At 37.0% G+C, this 21778-nt stretch overlaps 3 protein-coding genes across 3 annotated transcripts in view; 2 read left to right on the forward strand and 1 right to left on the reverse strand.

Moving 5' to 3' along the window:
* Window positions 1–21384, reverse strand: part of rassf4a (Ras association domain family member 4a) — a 22219-nt gene extending 835 nt beyond the window's left edge. Inside the window, exons 1-9 of the mRNA XM_077582715.1 lie at window positions 21331–21384; window positions 13059–13127; window positions 12911–12986; window positions 5856–5965; window positions 5488–5567; window positions 4113–4285; window positions 2843–2944; window positions 1654–1705; window positions 1444–1565 (exon numbers count right to left, since the gene is read on the reverse strand). Coding sequence (XP_077438841.1) covers window positions 1444–1565; window positions 1654–1705; window positions 2843–2944; window positions 4113–4285; window positions 5488–5567; window positions 5856–5965; window positions 12911–12986; window positions 13059–13111 — 768 coding nt within the window. The 5' untranslated portion in view covers window positions 13112–13127; window positions 21331–21384. The remainder of the gene's footprint in view (window positions 1–1443; window positions 1566–1653; window positions 1706–2842; window positions 2945–4112; window positions 4286–5487; window positions 5568–5855; window positions 5966–12910; window positions 12987–13058; window positions 13128–21330) is intronic.
* Window positions 7491–8891, forward strand: LOC144061849 (uncharacterized). Its single transcript, XM_077582716.1, has 2 exons — window positions 7491–7704; window positions 8326–8891. The coding sequence occupies exons 1-2, from the start codon at window positions 7506–7508 to the stop codon at window positions 8724–8726; spliced, it is 600 nt and encodes a 199-aa protein (XP_077438842.1). The 5' UTR covers window positions 7491–7505; the 3' UTR covers window positions 8727–8891.
* LOC144061534 (C-X-C motif chemokine 11-like) lies at window positions 15211–17217 on the forward strand. The gene is made up of 4 exons (XM_077582085.1): window positions 15211–15342; window positions 15452–15569; window positions 15646–15729; window positions 16755–17217. The coding sequence occupies exons 1-4, from the start codon at window positions 15276–15278 to the stop codon at window positions 16858–16860; spliced, it is 375 nt and encodes a 124-aa protein (XP_077438211.1). The 5' UTR covers window positions 15211–15275; the 3' UTR covers window positions 16861–17217.
* Window positions 21385–21778: the final 394 nt, after the last annotated feature.

Raw genomic sequence — 21778 nt, forward strand, 5'->3', positions numbered from 1 at the left:
AATATCCAGGTGCTCAAAAGTATTTGTTCAAGTAACACAAAAACATTCATCCATTTTATATAGTGTTTATCTTCACTAGGTTGCGGATGAGTTGGAGCCAATCCCAAATGATTTATTTGTCAGATTAGTGTTTGGGTATAACCTGGATTTGCAATTATTTTTCAGAATATTTTTTCCCTGTTTTTTGAATAATACTATAAATGTTAACAAAAAAATGTCACAAAACAGAAAAAAATCTGAAGAACAGATTTTTTTTCTGTATTTTTTTTCTAGCTGTAGTTTTTTATAGTTTTTCTGTATATTTTTTTTCCTTCTGTTTTTCTGAATATGCTCATTCTGAACAAACAAACCATTCACTCACGTTCACACCTATGGACAATTTAGAGTCAGCAAAATAAATTGCAATACTATCTTGTATTATGAAAACAAAAGTGCATAACTATATTTAAATGGCTAAAAAATATACAAAACCATTTACTGTTCCTTACCTTAGCTAAATTTAAAAGTTACTATATGATTGTAACATATCACATGTACCAACACCTCATCATGCGAAATTAATTTCTAGCTCTCTCATCATGAGGAAGAAAACCATGGAAACATATTTGTGGCTTGGACGCACATACCTCGGGTCAAAAGTTTCTAATGGGGATCAAGCACTGCTTTTGCATCATACACAAAGTCTACACACCCCTGTTCAAATGCCAGCTTTTGTCACATAATTAATTTCATGCAATTTTAAAGGAAATACATATATACCCATGGCATTTTTGGGGTACACTACACATGTTAAAATAAATTTGGGGTTATGAGGGGGTCCATGACATTTTTTTATCCCCAGTAAGGGGGTATGACCTAAAAAAAGAAGCATGGCTCCAGCGCACATGGACATCACCAAATTTGGAGTTTCCTCCCTGGATGTGCTTTGTTGAGCCTTCACTTCCTGCTTGTTCATTTGTGGGTCTTGCTGTCTTCACTTACTGCCTTCAGTGGGTGAAAAGCAAGAACTGTGCTGAATGTACACAGGATGTGACTTGGGACTTGGAGTGCTGCCGATGGGGAGACAAAGTGGATTTCTGCTGCACACAGCTGAAAGCTATTTTACGGTTTAATAGTTCAACTGTGCTCGCACATTGAACGCGAGGCGAGTGACACACATCTCGCTTGAACTAATAGCAGCCCGTTTTATGTATTTATTTGTTTTATGAATTGCATAACTTGACTGATTTGTTTGTTTTCACCCGACATCAACTTGAGCATTCCTCCAGCGAAGATCTGGTTTCCCCTCAGTGCAGTCACAACATGGCCGCCTATTGTCAGACGAGTCCCAAAGCCCTTCCTCAGCGTGCTAAATTTAACCTAACATAATTAGTCCATTGTGTGTCTAATGTCTATGCTCATTTTATAGAGGTCACCCGTGAACGAGATGAAAATGAGACTTACATCGTAGGTGACTTCCTCTCCCAGGTCGGCCTCCATGATGAAGATTTTGGAGATCATCTCACAAGGTCCGTGAAGCACACGTGTCACCAGCGGGTATTCGCTATCCCTTAATTGGGTCCGCTCTAAATCCAACAACAATAATAATTGTAATATAATTGAATATACGACTCAGTTTTCATGGAATAATTACTTATGAAAATGATAACCTACCACCAGACTCGTGGATCATATAAAGAACAAATTCCTCTGATTTATTTTCCACCTTGAAAAACACAAACATTCAAAAAATAATTATCAATGCATAATAATAATAGTAATAATATATTGCTGCATATTCATTTTCAATAACAATAATCATAATCATAATCATAATCATAATCATAACAATAATCATAATAATCATAATAATCATAATAATAAATAGTACTTTTCAGGATACATACAGGCATATAATAAAAAGGTTATGTTTGGAGTCACTAAGATTCGCATGATTGCTAACAAGCTTTTCAATGAATCACAGTTGTCTACTTCAACAAGTTTGTGATATTATATAATGATATTTCGTCACACTCTTAAAATAATTTATTATTAATATTAATAAGTTATTTTTTTGGGCAAAAATTATTATTTTTTGCCTAAATCATCTCCTCATAATGCATAATTTGTGTTTCCTGAAAAATTTGAAAAAATGACTTATTAGGCGATTATTTTAAGAAGGCGTCGATATCAGGAAGTGTAGAAAGTTGTGGTTCCATTTGGGAAGTTTCTGTAATAAAAGTTAATTTTAATCCAGGGAATCTTAAAAATCAAAAATCTTGGACAGTTATAGAATTGTAGCTACAAGATTTTGACATTACCACGTAAAGTAACATGTGTTTTAAAAAAAAAAAAAAAAACTTTGCATGTTTCTCATTACAAGAAATGTTCTTGTCCTAATGAGAAACTTTTCTCATTAGATAAGAAGTTTCGTAATTTCCTGAAATGTTCTCAAATTTTCTCGTCCTAAGGAGAAACATTTTAATCAAAAATTCCCCATGTCACTTTAGGGGCTCCGTACAACAGTGAGTTTTGAAGTGTAAATATAGTTTTAGAGCTAAAGTTGAGACCTCAATTCAAAACATTTTCAAAGTAAATATGAAAATATCCATAATATTTTAACATATATTTTTGTCTTTACTGTATGTTAAAACATTAGCCTTTCATTGATTGGTCGTATATTGAAAAAAAAAAGACAATGGCTGCCTTCCTGTATATGGTGTGCTTTACAGTTTATGGAAGTAATATCAAGTAGAATCAACACTGGAATATTAACTTAGTAAAGATTTACATTGTTGCCAGGCTGATGTGAAAGCCCTTTATTATTAGTAATGAATATTATTAACATGCACATTTGCCTTACCCGAAACTTTTGTAGCAGCATGTTAAGAACCTGTACTGTCGTCATGGCACTGTTTACCCGCACGTTCGTGACTGAACCAAAGGCCGGCGTGAACACAGATGTCTGTGAGGAGGAAGACACAAATGCAAATCCATTACAGAACATGTGGAAAATCTATGATGGTTTGGGTCTTTTCATGTTCAGTTCTTGTCATTTTCCTTTTTTTTCTTTTTTCTCTTTTCTTTTCTCTTTCATTTTGTATATTTGTCAAGCTACCACACTTGATTTTTATTTCTATAATAAATTAAAAAAAGACAGTCTATTGTACATATAAACATCAAAATATGTGAACTTGCTGACAGGGTGGACATTTTAGGCTAATGTTAGCATTTAACTCACCCATTGATGACTATAGAGGTCAAAAATTAATGTAAACCACCTCTAATAGTTTTACATTTTATAATTTCATTAAATTTTTTATGAAAACCTAGAATTTTTTTATTGTACATTTATAACAGATATAAAATTATCATGCGATTAATTACGATTAAACGGCCCTTATTTCTAATATATATTTTTTTATTTAGGCCCTCCCAGGCGATTATTTTTTTTTAAATGTAATTAATCACGACTTCACTAGTTAACTAATGATTAATCACAAATTTTATATCTGTTCCAAATTAACAATAATTTTTTTTCCTAGGTTTTCATACTCTTGTTAGCAAAAGTGGAAAAACATGTTAAACTAATAGAAACAGCTCAAATGAATCCCTGACGTCTACAGCCATCAATGGCAGTGAATGAGCCAATGTGCACATGGTGGACCTTCAATTAGCAACATGATTTACTCTCAAGCTGACTGTGTACAGTTTAACAAAAGTATTTATAATTTCGGAAAGGTTTTTATATCAATTGACTTTTCCCTATGACAGAGTGGACATGTTAAGCATGACAACATCCATCCACAAACTACATGAGGAACATTACAAAAAAATTAATGGAAATCTTTGTTCTTGTCATTTTCCAACGTAGGGGCTTTGAACATTTTGTACGGGAAGTCCAAACCGGCAGTGGTTGAGCAGCTGCACAATGTTGGACGACAAACACACACGACGGTCAAAGAGGAACTGATAAAGTGCTCCTAATAGGGCTCATTAGTGAAATCCGCACATGGCCAATCTATTGTGAAATATGAACAGTGCAAGTACATGAACATCCTTCCAGGAAAGACCTTCCCCACTGCATCTGCACCTGCATGTGTGGACATGTGACCGTACGTGTGTGTTTGTACCTTGTGGTTGTAGAAATGTCCGTTGATTGAGAACCTGTGTGTGCGTAAACGCTGCAGGTCTCTGGCGGTGTTTGTCCTTGACCTCCTCTGGACGTGCATGAAGGAAGCGTCACTTCTGGTCCTCAGCAGCTGTGGAGACTCCTCGTCCTCCTGCAAGCCCTCCACGCCCACCCCTAAATACGCAAAAAAAATTACTTGTACTTTTTGAATCGCCAGACAAGCCCTATATCCATCCGTGGATGTTCTCCAGGTAATCAGGCTTTCTCTTACATTCCCAAACACATTCACAATGCCTTGAATGTTCAAAATTTTGAGGCATCATTTTAGGTTCCGTTTTAATTACTCACATTTGTACACTGCAAAAACTGAAATCTTAATTAAGATATATTTTCTGAAATTTAACTTAAATTTGCTTATTTTTTACTTAAAATGAAATCGTCAGACAATATCATTGTGCTTATTTTAGGATACTTACTACTTAATTATCTTATTTGATCAAGCAGTCTTGGTATTGAGTGTTAACAGCCAGTTTTAAGTACTGTGAGGCTTAAAACAAGCATTTTCCACATTTTAAGATGACAACTAATCAACATCAAAGGCCCTGAAATTATATTTACTAAAATAATTTTTCCTAGTTTCAGTTCAATCCCTGGCTGGGTCATACCAAAGACAATGAAAGAAGGACCAATTACCTCCTTGCTTGACACTCGGGCAAAGTAACTCAAGTGTAAAATAAAAATACATGTTTAAGAAAATAGTTCTATTTATTACTTGTTTTTAGTCTAAAAATACTATTTTCAAGACCGCTGTGGTTGATACGGGCATAGTATTATTTTCTTATTTTCCTATAGTTCAATTTAAGTAAAATTTGCTTGTTCTGTAGGCAGATAATTTTGCTTATTTGAAGTAATAATAATTATTATTTTTTTATTTATTTTTTCTTAAATTGTCCACTGTCCTTTTTGCAGTGAACACTTCTCTCTATGTTTTTTTTTATTTTAAAGATTCTACATATAATACCACACAGCTAAATTTGTTGCCACTCAATCCAGTAATCTGGATTGCAGTGTTCCGGAAGTCTGGAGGGGATCAAATTGAATTCTGAAGAATAACAAGTAAATGCTTTCATGAAATAAATCACGTGCAATGAGAGATGAAAATTGTACATATTGACGCAGGACCACATCAAAGCTGTTAATTAGTTTTCATCTATTTACACGTGATCTGAACTGATTGGCTTCTCATGATCAGATTACTTCGACACGTGAGTTGTGGAATTATGCTGAGTGAAGTGGGGCTAAAATCTGTTCCTCAACGTGTAATCTGTAATCACGTGTGTGTGTGTGTAGGATTAATGGGCACGTGTGTTACTCACCTGCTGGTCCATTTCCCCTGCTCAGTGAATTATTGTTCAACTCTGTTGATCGTGGCTTTGTAATTATAGACATGTTGTTCCTGTAGAAGCAAACATAAATCTGCCATTATTTTCATTAATAGAATACAAATACAAATTGATGTGCAAGTAGATTAAACAGTTTAGGGAAATTATTTCCATGTGTTAGATACAGTTTGAAACTTTGTTTAGCTTGATGTCAGATGATAATAATCATATTTTTTTCCCTTTATATATTTTTTCTCATTGAAAGAATTCTGAAAAATGATGAATTTTGATGATGAATGCGCAAGTGTCGTTTGTATGTTCAGCGTGCAGGGCGAACGAGTCAGTGAACTCGCCAGTCGTACCGGTTGAGACGCAGTCTTTCGTTGTCGTCGTACATTTGAAGTCTGATTGGTCGATGCAGACCCCAGTGGATGTTTAGCAAACCCTCCAGGATGAGCCCCCGCTCCTCCTCCTATACAAACACACACACATTGCTCAGAGAGGAAATCCTGCCACAAAGGCTGAATATCAGGTGCACGTGCAAGAACAGGCGCTCCAAGGTGAAGCTTCTCATTTAGGAGAAATGGCATCAGGAGCGCCCCGCCCTTTTAGTACGGTGAAGTCATGTCTGTGAAGCACAGAGGGCCACAGAGTCGGGACTGCTTTGGGTCACGAGCATTTTAGTTGACCAATTTGAACTCAATCTCTGCATTTCGCTCCAAAGGAAAGACTTTGTTGCTTGTTGCTAGACGTTACAGTTTCATCATGACTGTTTTATAATGGTAGCACAAAAACTGGCAAATGGCTTTAATGGAGGAGGCTGGACATGTTTTCCTATAAGTAACTACTTTGTGAGCCAAAACTAAACATTTTAAATTGTTGAAAGTTTAAAAAAAATAAATTGTGTGGGGTGGGTGAGGGAGTTGGGTGAACACTATTGAGTCAAATTGCAAATGGAGAGAAAACCATCAGGTGTCATATTGGCCATTTTCGTTAGTTAGAAAACTTCTTTGTGGTTCATGGACAATGAGGCAAGACGTTGGGAATTACAGGAGTACGGTGTCCCAGAAGCATCAATAAAATGTCACAAACTGAAAACAACTAATTTTTGGCACAATGGCTCTCACTTCCTGAACTTCACATTTCCATTAGAGTCACCATTCTTAAAGAGTCAAGACCAAAATTTTCCTTTACAATAATATGTTATATATGCCTATGTCATTTTCAGTTGGCAGCAAGTGGCAAAATGGCCACCCCGTGAGATGAACAAAAACGAGTGGATTTTGCTGCTTAACTCATATTCCACAAACACAATATTAATCAGAATGCCCTGTTTGGACGAGTGAGGTCACATATAACATACTATTGTGAAAAATAAATAAATAAATCTTGAGTTGACTGTCTACCCCTTTAAAAATGTTTGTGGATGGTAAAAATGTTTCACATTTGTTTCCATGTTTGTAATATGGTATTTGTATTTTACAATGTCATTTTGTTTTGTAAATATTGTTTTACCAACCAAATGTAGATATGTTTCAGAGTAAGTAAAAAGTAAAAATGTTTCACAACAACACCAGTTTTGCAATTTGCTTCATTATTGTGTACCGCTATTGACTACTTTTCAACAATCTTATCAGTCAATAAGGATACAATCACTGGAGAAAAAAATAATTTGGTTTATTAGTAGTACAATTGTTTAAATGTTTTTATTTATAAAGATCGTTTTACATATCTGCAGTTATGCAACTCCATTTTTGGTGTTTACAAACGGTGCCTGACTAATCAGGAGCGTGTGTGTAATTGTAATGAGTGAGTTGGTCCACAGACTCAATGTGCAGAGAGCTGTTTTTAAATTTCAAGATAAGCAGCTGAGTATGTTTTATTTTATTTGATCAGTTTTTCATGGCCAGCGGGAAGGCCAAATTGCTCCCATGGCTTCACTGTTTCTGCAATATAAACACTGGACGAGGCCAAGCCTGCGAACACACTGTTCCAAGGCTTCCGCAACAGGCATGAACACACCCTCTACTCACTCTCTCTCGCACACGCACTCTCTCTCTCGCACACACACATTAAGGTCAGCAGAGTTATATTTAGCAGTCACGCCTAATCACCGTGGTGCAGGCTGCCTCTATAAAGCTGAGATCCAAACTCCACCAGTCAGACATTTGGCGACCTCACTTCATCACAACTACAAGCGCATCAACAAAGGTGAGCAAGCTTCTTCTTCTTGCTTCATACAAGAATAGTAATGCAGGAATGTAATAAAATATGTAGGAATTAGTCATCAGAAGATATCAAGCCAAATTTGGAATTTACTCACAAATGTACTTAGTGTGCTTGCCATGATGCCTTCTGCTGTATGAATAGCAACAGGTGGATACGCAGGTTTATTCTACTGTCTGCGTTTTAATGGAACAAGCATCTGTTCTGATGGTCACTATACGTTGCTGGTATAGATAGATGAATGAGGATATATTTGTCATGAATAGATAATTTTCTGACAAATGAGGTGGAATTGGATATTTAATGGTCTGTCACAGCCCTGGTGGGAAAGCACTGGTTTAGTTTATGTATATGTTGTTAATGATTTAATATTTAGGGATTAATGGGGCTATGACAAACTTTTTTTTTAAACTAGCAAAATAATAATAATGGTGTTTTTCTTAATAATTATATACCAAATGAAAAAAATAATAATACAGCTAATAACATCTTTAATATATAATTTTATCATAACTAATTTTCCATTTTACCCTGTTTTCTACTTTTAACAGCAACTCAACAGCGAGACAAATATACAGTATTCAGATTTTATTTTTGCTGTTTCAGGCATGAAACACAGACGCTTGCTGCAGTCCCTGCCTCTCTTGCCCACCATTATGGAGACGCTGGAGGACTCGCCTCTGCATCTCGCCGCCTGCCAATCCACCCAAACCTCACAGTCCCTGGACGACTACATGAGCAGCATCCAGGCCCTCGCTCGTCCCGACGGGGCCACGGGCTCGGGCCCCTTCAGGCTCCAGAGACCCCCCAGGCTGAGGCAGTTGTCCAAGGCTCAGATGAAACACTCTGTATCGGCATCGCTTCCACGCGGCTCGCCGCTTGCCCACAGGACTTGTCGATCTTCTTGCGTGGGCGCGAGCGGCACAGAGGATTGTTTTCTCAGGAGACAACAAGACAGTCGGGGTAAAGACCCCGTGGACTGGCTATTTGCTCAGATGAGGACTTGAGGGAGCTTTTAGGGGGCAATTTTGTGAGTGAGTTAGTGAGTTCATAAAAGTTGTGATATTTGGGAATGATGCGCAAGGAGTGAATGGCTATTTATTTGCATGCAATGTGACGGCACTCTCTCATGTTTATACTTATTATGTTTCTATTAAAATGTTGGAATCACATTTTGTATGAAGATGTTTTACCTTGACAAACCATTCACACTCACAAATCACACTACGGACAATTTAGAGTCTCCAGTGAACCTTACATACATATTCGTGGAAAATTGAAGAAATCCAGAAAAAGTACTGTCTGGTCTGGCAATTTTATGCAAGAAATATAGGCCTAATGATAATATCAACTTCTTTTTTTTAAGGGCACATTAATTGTGTTAAATCCTCTTTCCCTGTCCAGTGACCTCTTCACCGTGGTACAAAGACTGAACAGGCATGTTCTCTTTTCGTTGCTTTCGCACAAACTTTATTTCACCTTTTCCACCAACTTACAGTGCGCTGAGAGCAAGCTCCACAGTTCCCATTCACTCCTTGGACCAACACCGCCCCCCTGTGCCAAAGTGCGGCACTGCAACACTCTATCACCCCCACAATACTACTCTTTAAAGGGAAACTCAAGAAGAAACTCAATAATTTGTATTTTCTCAATACAATATCTTCTATGGTTGGCACAGTGTACTAGTCGTTCGCAAATTTTCCTCACAATTTAGAAGACCAATTAGTCAGAACCTCTTCTTTTTTTTTCATTTTCTTTTTTTTTCATTTCTAGGGTGTATTTCGCCTCTCTCCCAAAATCTGCTGGGATAGTTAACTTCCAGGTGACACTACTGACTTCAAGTGTATTTCTATGTACAGTGTTCACCTTTGAACGTGGTGACAAGAAAAAAATTAAATAAATAAAAAAGTGCAGTGCAACACTACCATCTATTGGTAAAAGGTGGTGCAACAACTAGGGCGTAATAAAAGCTTTTTTTTTTTATTCATTTATTTGAGTAACATCAGGTTAAAAAGAAACAAAACTATTACAACAAAAATTATACAAAAGGAGCAGGTAGAAGTTCAGAGAATTTATAGTAATCCTACCTGTTATTTTCCACAATTTTTTATTTCTGTTTGAATCTCAAACTGAGGACAAAAGCAAGTTATTTACAATATAAGAATACAAAAAAGAAAACAATTGGCACAAACAGAATACTCGTTTATGGTCATATAGTTTGAAGATAACTCAGACAAATTGTGTAAATAGTATACACGTTTGTAATCGAACAATATTGGAAAAACTGAAGACAATTGAGAAGAAGAAAATAGTCTTAATAGACTTATTTATGAATAGAGTATTTAAAAAAAAAATAAAATAAAATAATTGTCGCAAGAAAAAAATAAAAAAAATAAACACCTCTTACTCATTAGCTATTTAATTCCTCTGCATATTTCTGCATAATGTAATTTGTATAAACCTTTTTGACTTGCCTCAAATTCGCAAAAGTTTTAATATCAGATTCGAGGTCATTCCATAGGTCCACTCCAGTTACAATATACACTTCATTCTGTACTTTACTTCATTCCAACCTTACCCAGACATTTTATTCAGAAGTAAAACAGGAAATGTATGCCTAAATACAGTATAGTGCCCTCTACTGTTTAATTTGCTAATTTCATTGCAAACACAATGCAATTTAAATACCTACAAATATAAACATTATTGACTGATTTTTTTTCCCTTTGATAATTAATGCCATCACTTGGGGTTGATCATCCGTTCAAGTAATTACCAGTCCCCGATTAGCTATTGTTTTGTTTTTTCAAATTACACTGGACATTTGGCTGCAACTCTAGGCATGTGTGCTGTATAAGTAATTATTTTCGTTATGGCTTCAGCTCACCCACAATCCTATTGTGGAAAAGTGATATAGAATATGAATGTTTACATTAAATAATGTGATTGTTATTTTATATGAAGATTTATGTTATTATGTACATTGGTTGCACAAACATTTACATATTTATTTTTTTAGGAGAAGGGGGAAATTACATCATTTTACAAAATTTTAATCATGTGCAACATTCACTTATTTTTTTCAGTGAAGAAGAGAAGTGGGTTTTTTTTCAGTAATACAAATTATTACTAAAACATACAATCAATCAATTAAAAAAAATGTAAATTGATCTCGAGCAAGGTTCATCTTCTGTCATTATAACCTCCTTTTCCTCCTCCTTCTCCTCCTAATCATCCCCATTCAGGTTACTGTTCCACACTTAGCCTGTAAACATGTCAGGGCATATTCTCAACGTTGAGGGAAAAAAACCCCCATCAGTGTTCATTTTCTCAAACTTACAAGTCACCGCACCTGACTCGTTCTCCCACAACCTGACTCACACATCACCTGACTACACACACCCAGTCAGCGTGATCGTGATGTCATTGCAACAACAACATGAATGGATTGTTATTCACGAAATTGACCTATTTTTGCAAAAGAGGCCTGTTTGCCTTCATCTGCTTCTGTTGTACAAAACGTTTGCTCACAGTATAGCTTTGACTCTCTATTGAAAGAAACGACGACTACACTTTTCTGATGTTCATATGATTAGATAAAACGCCAAACAAACTGTGGCTTTCATGATATCCAGGTAGTTTTGTTTCATGTTGTCTTGTTTTCCACATTCATACTCGTTATGTTTTCATTTGCACCTGTTCTCGTCGACCCAGTCACTTATGTCTACCAATCAGCTCCCTCAGCCATTTGTGTGTTGTCAGTTTGCTTGTATTTGGTCATTACTCATATAAAGATTGCCTATTTTGAAAATAAAATCTAATCTTTGCCTCAGAATCACTTGGCACTTTATGTGTGTATGAGGAAGCCACTGCAGTACTTTATTGGTCTTTGCCTCCATTCTTCCCTACGCTTGCTTCCACCTTTTGTCATCATCGTCAAAACCACCTAACACTTTATCTGTATGAGGAAGCCACTGCAGTACTTTATTGGTCAATGTACCTTATTTGGTTACCTGATTGGGTGTTCAATATGGCGCCAGCACATCTCACTTTTGAATAGAAGGCCAAGATTTCTCTCAGCCAATCAGCAAAGAATACACACTGGTAAATCATTTCTATGAATCCAATTTGGTCACTGACTGTGCCTGACTTCCGCGCAGCGTGAGTTCAGTTCCCTTTCAGTGATGGTGTGAATATGAGTTTGTTTTCTCAACAAAGTAGTTCCTCGTTTATAGCAGGGCTTACGTACCAGGCGACCTCCACGATCCACAAAATGGCAACCACATTTAAAGCTTCATACATGTAATATCAAAATATATGCAGGTTACGATCCTCGTGGATTATAGTACCGTAGTATCTGTGCCTGTCAGTGGCTAAATGCGTGTGACATTTCTCTGCAGTAACATTGCTTTAAATAAATAAATAAATAAATAAAAAACCTGCATTAGTATAGTAAATAATCCGCTATATAATTGATTTATGGAGGTCTATTTTTACAGATCATTATAGTTGAACTCAAAATTGTACAACTTCTGGGGCAACAAACTTGCAGAAGATACTAGTTTCAACTGTAGCACCACTAAATTATACACACTACATGTACAGCATAGAGTCTATGCAATTTAACTTATGGAGAACATGTGTAGGTCGCCTACAGTTGGAATGTGAGGGACTTTCCCAGAATGAGACAAAGTCCTGAGTCTGACTGGTGGGGGACAAATATGAGGGACACATCATGGCCATGGTTGGCTGCCCACACACACATGCAGTCGACCACTCAGCAACCTGCTGGTGCACACAAGGGGAAACTCCTGGCCATAAATGCCACAGAAAAATTATCAAACAAATAACCGCACTCCTGCAAACTTTTTTTTTTTACACACACAACAGCAAAAGGTTACGTTGGCGAGTGGTTTGCTTGTGTGTATGACTGCATATCTGAGAGGCCCACTTTCTTATTCCATATTAAATGGGCGGAAATGGGGATTTTTGGTGCTTTGCAAACAGGGGCCCATACTGGACACTTGGCAACCTGTTTTAACCCTATTTGTTTGCCAGCAAACACTGGTTGAGCTGGTTTCATTTTTGCTATGAGTTTATGGACCGCTGCTTTTTCTCATGCAACCAAGAATAAACAAACAAACTGTATTGACAATTTTTTTTCCTGCTTACTGTAATAGGTGATTCTTACCTCACGCGCCCTCAACTGGAAGTTCTTGCCTTCGTGGTAGCAGTTGTAGGTGCGGAGCAGCAACATGATGTCAGACCTGACAATAGAACAAGAGCTTGCATTTACGCTAATCAATGCAATCACAATTGTGCGGGTAAAAGGCACTCACTTGGGTATTAGTTTGTCTGCACTGAGCTTCACGTAAGTTTGATGCTCTCCCATTCTGACGGGAGCCCAGCTGTGGCCAAAAAGAATACATTTGCATTAGCATTAGCATCACTTATGTATTTTTTCATCCTTGTTGGTCGCTATGCAAAAGAACGGTGTTCCAGATAACATAATAATGATTTATCTACTTGTAAATCGCAGTGGTCACACACTGACTTGCCACAATATTAGGTACACCTCCCCGTTTATTTCTGGAAGATATTTCAAGACAACACAGTTGACCGAAAATCTGTACATTTCATTTAACATAGGGTTTAAAACAATGTTTTATTGCAGAAGATAAATAACACAACAAAATAGAAATCAAATAAAACACTGAATACCATAATAATTGAACAATTCTATGTAAAATCTGCATTATTATTTGCAGTAGCTACATGAGACTGAAATATTAATATTAATAGAATCCATTGCATTCTACCACTAAAATAATAAACAAACTGCACTAGGAATGCACACCGACATTTTTTCTTTCAGAAATTCAAACATCATTGCCATCTATTAATTTTATTTTTTTCTGCTTGGAAAAAAATTTTTTGGCATTATAAAATACTTTAAAAGAAGGATACTTTTCTTTGTACAGTAACTATATACGAGTACATGAAAGACAAATCAGCGTCAGTGTAAAGAGTTCATAATTATAAAACGATGTATTAGTATGTCTGTAACTGAGCGTTTTATTGCGTTGTATGACGGCACATTCTTAAACGCTGCACAAACTGTTTGCCATTAGCAAATATTGCTCGTCGATATCGAGGACCCCTGCAGTTGCTCTCCATCAGCCTTTGCCAAACATTTGAAGCTGCACACCTCTAACATCCCATTAGTTGGCACAATCCCTCTCACATGTAGGCACCCTGTAAAACGCTATATAGAATTGCTCAAATTCAACCTTTTTATTTTCCCTTAGGCCAACTACCTGAAAATCTGGACGCTTTCCCACCTTTTGGGAATCAATGGCTCTCTATGATAGAAAGTGTACAAAACTAAAGCTATACTCAATCAATACTTCTATCTCTCCATCTATCTTTGATAGATAGATAGATAGATAGATAGATAGATAGATAGATAGATAGATAGATAGATAGATAGATAGATAGATAGATAGATAGATAGATAGATAGATAGATAGATAGATAGATAGATAGATACTGTATGTAAAGTGGTGCTCCTAGCTGTGACTAGAGTGAAAACAGGAGAGAGGCACTTAGGATAAATCACATGGTGTTGTTGACACAGAGCCAGCAAACTGACTGTGAGGCAACAGACTGTAACCCTCACTGGCAAAGCCTCAAACATGACCTGTGTCATAACCAGATGATGCCTGAACAGCCTTCTATATACTTTCTCTTGGTGGAGGTGGAGTTTTTTTTTTTTTTGGTGTCCATATCATCAGTAACTGGAAATCGAAAGTGAACATACTCCTGATGATACAAGCCCTTTGCGAATTATTAACCCGTATAAATCAATTGTAGAGTTACACAATAGGCTCTAAATGTACCATAGATGTGAGGCAGCTTGTCTTCAGCTCTCTTCAGATCTCGATTGAGTTTAGGTGTGGGTTCGAGATAGGCCATTAAAAAAAAAAATAATAATAATTCTATCTTTGATTTTGTTTAATTCTTAACATTGTCATGCTGAACGGTGGAATTCCTCTTGAGCGTCATCTTTCTGTCGGAATATGTGGAAAACCAAAAAGTGGCATCACTTCCAGCTGGAGAAAAACAACCACAAAACATGACTCTTCACCGCCAGTTTTGTGTTCTTCTGGTGATGCACAGTGTGGTTTTTGCATTGAAGCATGCTTTTGGAAGACTTTTTTTTATTTTTTAAACATCATCTTTAATTGTACAGGCTACTATAGAACTGTTAACATGTCACATTAAAGAGAGTGTTGTATCATATGGGGGGGGGGGGGGGGCGTGTAAGTTGGACTTTCTCTATCCTGTGTTAGAGTGGGAAAACTGTGCTTGAGGGTGTCAGGGCTAGCAGAGTAATGGTGTCCAGGTTCTCAGCAGCATCCATAGAAGGAAAGTGCTGTAGGGAATTTCCGGGTGTGGAAAGCCCAGCTTTTGTGTGTGCGGGGGAGGGGCCAAAGGTATAAAAGAGACGGCGTGTGTTTCAGAAGATCAGTGTCAAGGCTCAGTCATCGTCAAACATGAGGCTCAACCCTCAGTCAGTGTGCAAGCTCATCTTGCTGGCTGCTTGCTGTGTGCTGAATACAGGTGAGAACATCCCCCGCTCGTGTTTGTTTACTGTCTCCACTCTTGCAGATTTGTTTGTCACGACACCAAGTGACCCCACCGCTTAATCCCGTTACTTGCATTTGTTCAGACAGCACGTTTGTTCCGGGAAGATGTTTGTGTCCCGAGACACAAGCCGGCGTGCGAGGCAAACTGCAGGAGCTCACCGTGTACCCAAAGAACCCCAACTGTGACAAAGTCACTGTTATGTGAGTTGCTCATGCTGCATACACACAGGCACGCGCATATTCAATTTACCTAACATTGCACGTGTGTGTTTTACAGAGTGACGCTGAAGAGCAACAATGAGCCTGTGTGTCTGAGTCCAGATGCTCCAATGGGGAAACAGCTGATTCGATGCTGGAATAGGTAAAATTGAGTTTTTGTTTTGATATAAAGAACATTTTTATTTGTTGAGTTGCTGGAAATTACATTAGAAAGGTGTCAAAAGATTGTAATTTTTTCCCAGTTTATTTTTTCAAATGTAATTTTATTGGACAAAAAGTTCTGAGGGAGGAGGGGGGGGGATGCTCATTCTATTTTATTAATGTTTACTTGGGCAGAGCTCTAGATTTGTGTTTGTATCTGTGGATAATTCAAGTGGCATGTGAAGAACTTTTTTTTTTTTAAATACTAGTCAATTTATGAATTGTTTGGTTACTGAATTTTCCAACGTATATAGTTGGCTTCGTAGGCAGACCTACTTTTCTTAGATATTTGGAGATAGGTGGGCTGCATTCTCTTTTTATTGATTCAGTTTAAGATGATTTGGAGCGATGTAAATTTGCAGTTACACAAAATTATTTAATAAGATCAAAAATATAAAACATCTATTAAAAAAAATTCTAAAACAAATTTTATTTTTTTAAAATACATTTTTATTTTAACAAATTGTATTTATTTATTTTACACTTGTATCATTTCCAGCTGGAACCAGGAATTTACAAACTGAGGGAGTATGCAACATTAAAGTGTAACTCAGCTAAAAGTCATTCAACAATTTTTTTAAATTTTTTATTTCACTTCAAATTTGTGTATACAAATAATACTGAACTTTCTACACACATTATGCACATTTAGTTCATGTCGCAGAAAACAGCCTTTGTCATGCTTTTGTACACTTATGCTCACCCAGCCCCCATGTAATCCTTCAATTTAGGTTAAAAATGGACGTTGACCTCTATACATAATAGCACTATGCATTACTCTTATTGCATGAGGTCATAGGTCACACACGGTGAATGCTATTTTGTTTACATTTGTCCAAGTTGCCAAACCTGCCAATGCAAAATAAATACAGTACATGCCTACTTTTGATTAACAACTTTTAAGACCCGCCTCCGCCCCTTATATAAACACAAAACTACATGTAAAAATGTTGGTTTGTTTTCTAGAGCAAAGTCTCTGGGTCGCAACGTGAAGTTGTGTCTGAGGAGGAGGAGGAGGAGAGGTCAGCGCCGTTCTCGACACCGCGGGAGGGCCTCAAATAAACGCCAGTAGTGGAAACAGCATGCAGCTAGCTACTGTGCAAGAGAGGACTGTGTGTACTATACATTGGACATTGCAATACAAACTGATATCAGGGCCCTTCAAAAATAGCAGCACACTGTGTTATTTTACATCAAGTGTCAGAACAGCTCAGATTCTGTTGTCTGCTTGAAATGAGATTATCTTTTCTACGTTAGCAGTACGAGACTTTATTTATCTGCGCCGATATCATGTTCACTAAAAAGCCCTGGAGGCTAAATGTTAATTAACGTCTACAGCTTTAACCAGTCAATATTGTTTCATGTGTGTGTTATTTATTTTTTATATCAACATTTGATGTTGTTTTGCAAATAAACAACTTAAACAGTGTCCAGCGTGTCATTTATGATCAGAGAGGAAGACATTGGAGCATTTCTTCCACAGCAGGATGTGAGATGTCACATGACCTTGGCTTTAGTTAGTTTTTCTCCATAGGCTTGGCACATTTCTTGAAACTGAGATGACATTTTCAAAATACCATGGACAAATCCCTAAACTACCTTACTATTGGTCTCAACTGAATGGTATTTCTCATTGCTTCCATCAAATTGACAATGTCTTCGTACATGTTTCAATTGCCTTAGCGGATGTGCGCAAATGTTTGTGTACATTTAGCCTACAGTTTGCACAATGTGCCCACATTTAGCACATTTTCTAAATGAATGGATCTTGCTGATCGAACTGGATTAGTTGTCTTTCAGTCTAATGCCTGTCCTCACCAAAACATGTCAGCAGGATTTCAGTGTGTAACTCATACTATGCAAAACCATCTGTTCAATTGTCAAAATTAGTCCAGCATATCACAGGGGAGCACTGTAGAGAGGATGGTTGAGACATTCACACCGTTTTTTCCCCTCGCTGCATTGCAAGGGCAAATATCGGCTGCGATGTAGATGAAAACCTTTGGCCAAACGGAGAGCAGCGTATGGATGGCCAAGAAAATGAGGATGATGGACAAGAGGGGGAAGGCTAGTTAAAGTGTTACAGTAGTTGGTTCTTTATTTACGCTGTGTGCAAGATATGATTTTAGTTATTAGTTTTTAGTTTTTTATAAATATACAAAATTTGGCTTACATTTTCTTATGTTGCACTCTAATGTGTAAGTAACTTTGTGTGAATAAAAACTGTTGCAATTTCCTTGACTGTGAGTATGTCAAACCGTAAACTTTGAATACTGCTCTTGTAAAATCCCTTTTCCCCCTCAGTTTTATATATAATTGTATTTTGTTAGCTGTTGTGAGAAAACATCTAATGAATTTGACTTGCTCACAGAATGCCAAAGGGAAGATGAATTTTGGGAGCACTGACTATTTGTATGACATAGAAATTTGATTTTGACTCATGGGTGAGCTGTTTTGAGAGAGATATGAGCTTTTGCAGATAAACCAAAGAGTTGTGCAAAATCATCCAAGTTCTTTTTGGCAAAAAAACTAAGTGAATGCAGATGAGTCAAAGCAATTGAGAAGGATCTTTGTAGTTGTGACTGTACCGACTCTTTGTTTGGGAAAGGAACTTGGAATGAAGCATGTGTGATAGGTTGTGCACAAATGTAAGTCTGTTTGGCCAAACGAGCTTGCAGTTTTGAAAATGTCATCTCAGTTTCAAGAAATGTGCCAAACCTATGGAGAAAAACTGTAATAAACCACAGGATGTGAGTCAGTCAGGGAAACACATCTCGGCCCAAACATCAAAGAGTGGCATAGATTTCATTGACAGAAAGCTTTCTGTGACATGACATGTCATTATATCGCATTACATTATGCCCCCCCCCCCCCCTTCACTTTTATACCTTGCAAGCAACACATGTGACAATATAAGGAACAATATAAGTGAGTTGTTTATGGTGTCTATTAAACCACCCACTCACATTTTTCTATTGGCACACAGTTAATCACTTTGCACTGACATTTGAATCGATGCTCGTGTCATAACCTGTCTGGTTTTCCACCACACTGATCTCCGCGATATGCCGATTGTTGCGAAATGACTGCAGACAGAGCTTGGTGATGAATGGAAAGCAAAAGTGGGCTGCATTTGTCATTACCAGGTCAGTATTTTAGGGGACTTTTAATATTTGAATAACGACACTAGTCACTTTTTTTTATACAATGGAAACTCAAAAAACACAATTACAAAAAAAAAAAATACATACACCTGTACATAAATTGAATGGCATTTTTTGAGAGGAAAAATACTTAAATAATTATAAAAAAATTGAGAGTTCAAACCATCATCATATGTGGTCTCTTTCAAGTGTGTTTTGCTTATTCTTTAGCTTTTTGTGTATGAGTCTTTTTTTTTTGCACCACAGAAATGTACAATTGATGACAAAAAATGACAATTGTGGTGACAACCATAAAATTTGAAAAGAAAAGTTCCATTCAACATGAACAATAAAGCGTTGTTAAGTGTATGATATTTGGCCAAATGGTGGCAACGGTAATTTTGGGATTAGCAGTCTTCCCTTGGGAGGAAAAAGTCCCTTCGCATACAAAAAAATTCATGAATATTTGCAGTTTTATTTTATTTTTTAAATTAATAATAATAATTATTATTATTTATAACTTGTTCTTCGTTGTTTGCTGAACGTCTCGGCTAGTCACTGCTTTAGTGCTCAGGCCAAAACAATGAAAAGTAATAATTATGTTAGTACTTTGGCGCCATCTGCAGGAATTTTGGTGGTTTTGTTAAGTTTAAATTAATTGATTGTTAATGGATTGTTTCTTCTCATTTTGTTGACAGTTCTTTTTTGTTTGTGCTTCCCTCCTGATGCTTGTCATTATGTGAGTTTAATGAAATACTGTTTATGTAAAATATTAGTGTTGCACTACTAAGCTAGCTAATACTATTGATGGTCCTCGTGTGAATGTGACTTGTTTGTGCTGAATTTAAAAAAAAAAAAAACCTGAATACATTTTCCTTTACGTAACAAGGGTTCATACTGTGTACATGAGACATGGCGCTGATGCTCTACGACCCTCTCCGTACTTTTACGTGCTCTGTCGCCCACTTGTGGCATCTACATGCAATTACAAACCCCTTATGTTGGGGGATTATTCTCTGATTTTCGGTATCTGAGCGCCTATCCACCACATATATGGGAAGTTCACTGTTCTGTATGAAACACAAAAGGTCTCAAGATTGTGTTGCCCTTGTGGAGCAACTCCTCCACCTGATGGAGGCATTAAGGAGACAATCAATTATAGAAATCCCCACCAAAGTAAATGATATCTGTCATATTTACCAACTCGGGGTCATTCAAAGAGTTCTTAGCGGTTGATGGTATAATGCTGCCACCCAGTGTTTATTGACTGGAGTATGAAAAGTGCCTCAAGTTGCGCTTCATTTCCACATCACATGGATCACGTGGATCATCATCTCACTTGTAATGTCACTTGTGACACCAGAAAAGTGGGTCAATGTTTTATACTTCATTACTGCTGCCTAATAGGGCTTTTGAAATAGAATTTAGTCCATCGAGAATATTCAATTCCTTAAAAAAAAAATCTTAATCAGTTTTACATGTGAATTTTATGCATCCTAAATGCATAGTTTGTTTAATGTGTTTTATCAATTGACACAAACTACCGTCAGCAAAATACTTGTGTGTTTTAAACATTGCAAAATACTTGTGTGTTTTTGACATAGTTGGCCAATATGACTACAAATGCATCTGAATAAATGCCATTGCCTTTAAAAAAAAAAAAAACGACAAAAATGCTTGGCTATACAATATATGGCTATTATGCAGTGAGCATACCATACATTAGCTTGTAAGCGGCTAAAATCAGTCAATAAAAAAAGTCAATACAACACTAGGTTTTTGGTGCAAATTTAGTCAATCAAAGAATGAAGAAATCTTCTAATTGTGGTCCAAAACCTCCTAAAATACCAATTTTGCGTAATCTGATTACTTTATAGAAACTGTGGAAATAAGGTTAATAGCATTGCTTCCAAATCTGTCCATAAATGGGGAGTCAGTCTGTCCCTCATGCATATTTACACATTTAAATGCATTCCCAGTCTGTCACTATTATTATGAATAATTCAGGTGAGGTTCACAATAGCGGAGAAAGGTTGGAATTGAGAAAAGGTGCATGGATTGTCTTATCTCGCCCTTCTTTCTGCTCCATAGGTGGACAAAGAAGCATCGCGAGAGGAGCATCCAATTATCATACCTACACCGGCAACAGAGCCCAAACATCATCACATCCATCCATCATCCATCTGTATGATGTCTGTCTGGACTATATGCGTAGGAATACACAAAAAAATTAAAATGTTGACGTACTCACAACTATTTAAGTAAGAATTGTGAGAAGAAAATCAACCACATACTGTCACCAACTAGGCCAGCTTTTAAAATTAAATACTGTCATTCACAGTTGAATTTAGGATTATAGGGTACGGGTTAATTTGTTATAAACTCTAAAAGCTTCTTACCATAGCAGTTGAGGTCTCCGTGTCCCTCCGTGTTGCTGCTGCTTATCTTTGAGCAGCTTTCTTTCTATCGGAAAGCCACACAAACAAACTGACACCAAGATGGGCCAATAGGCGACCGGGATTTAAAATATGACCAATCCGCGTAGGGCATAGGCGGGCCTTGTTGTATAGCTTTGCATTCCGCTCTACAGCATAATCAAGGTCCTGCACTCCTGCAGTTTATCCAGCCACATTTGTTTTGTTTACTAAAAAATAGTAAGATTGGATTTCCCCCTCTCCACATTTGTATAATGTCTGACAAAGAGATTCAAATAACTTTTCTTTGTATTCTTTTTAAATGAAGTCCCTCAAGAGAATGCAATGGCAGAACGCCTATCCTGTTTTGCTCCCATTCTCTGAGTAAAGGAAGAAGCCACCATGGCCGTGTCCGAGATTTATTCCTCCCATC

Source organism: Vanacampus margaritifer, chromosome 12, assembly GCF_051991255.1.
Source record: "Vanacampus margaritifer isolate UIUO_Vmar chromosome 12, RoL_Vmar_1.0, whole genome shotgun sequence".
Lineage (NCBI taxonomy): Eukaryota > Metazoa > Chordata > Actinopteri > Syngnathiformes > Syngnathidae > Vanacampus > Vanacampus margaritifer.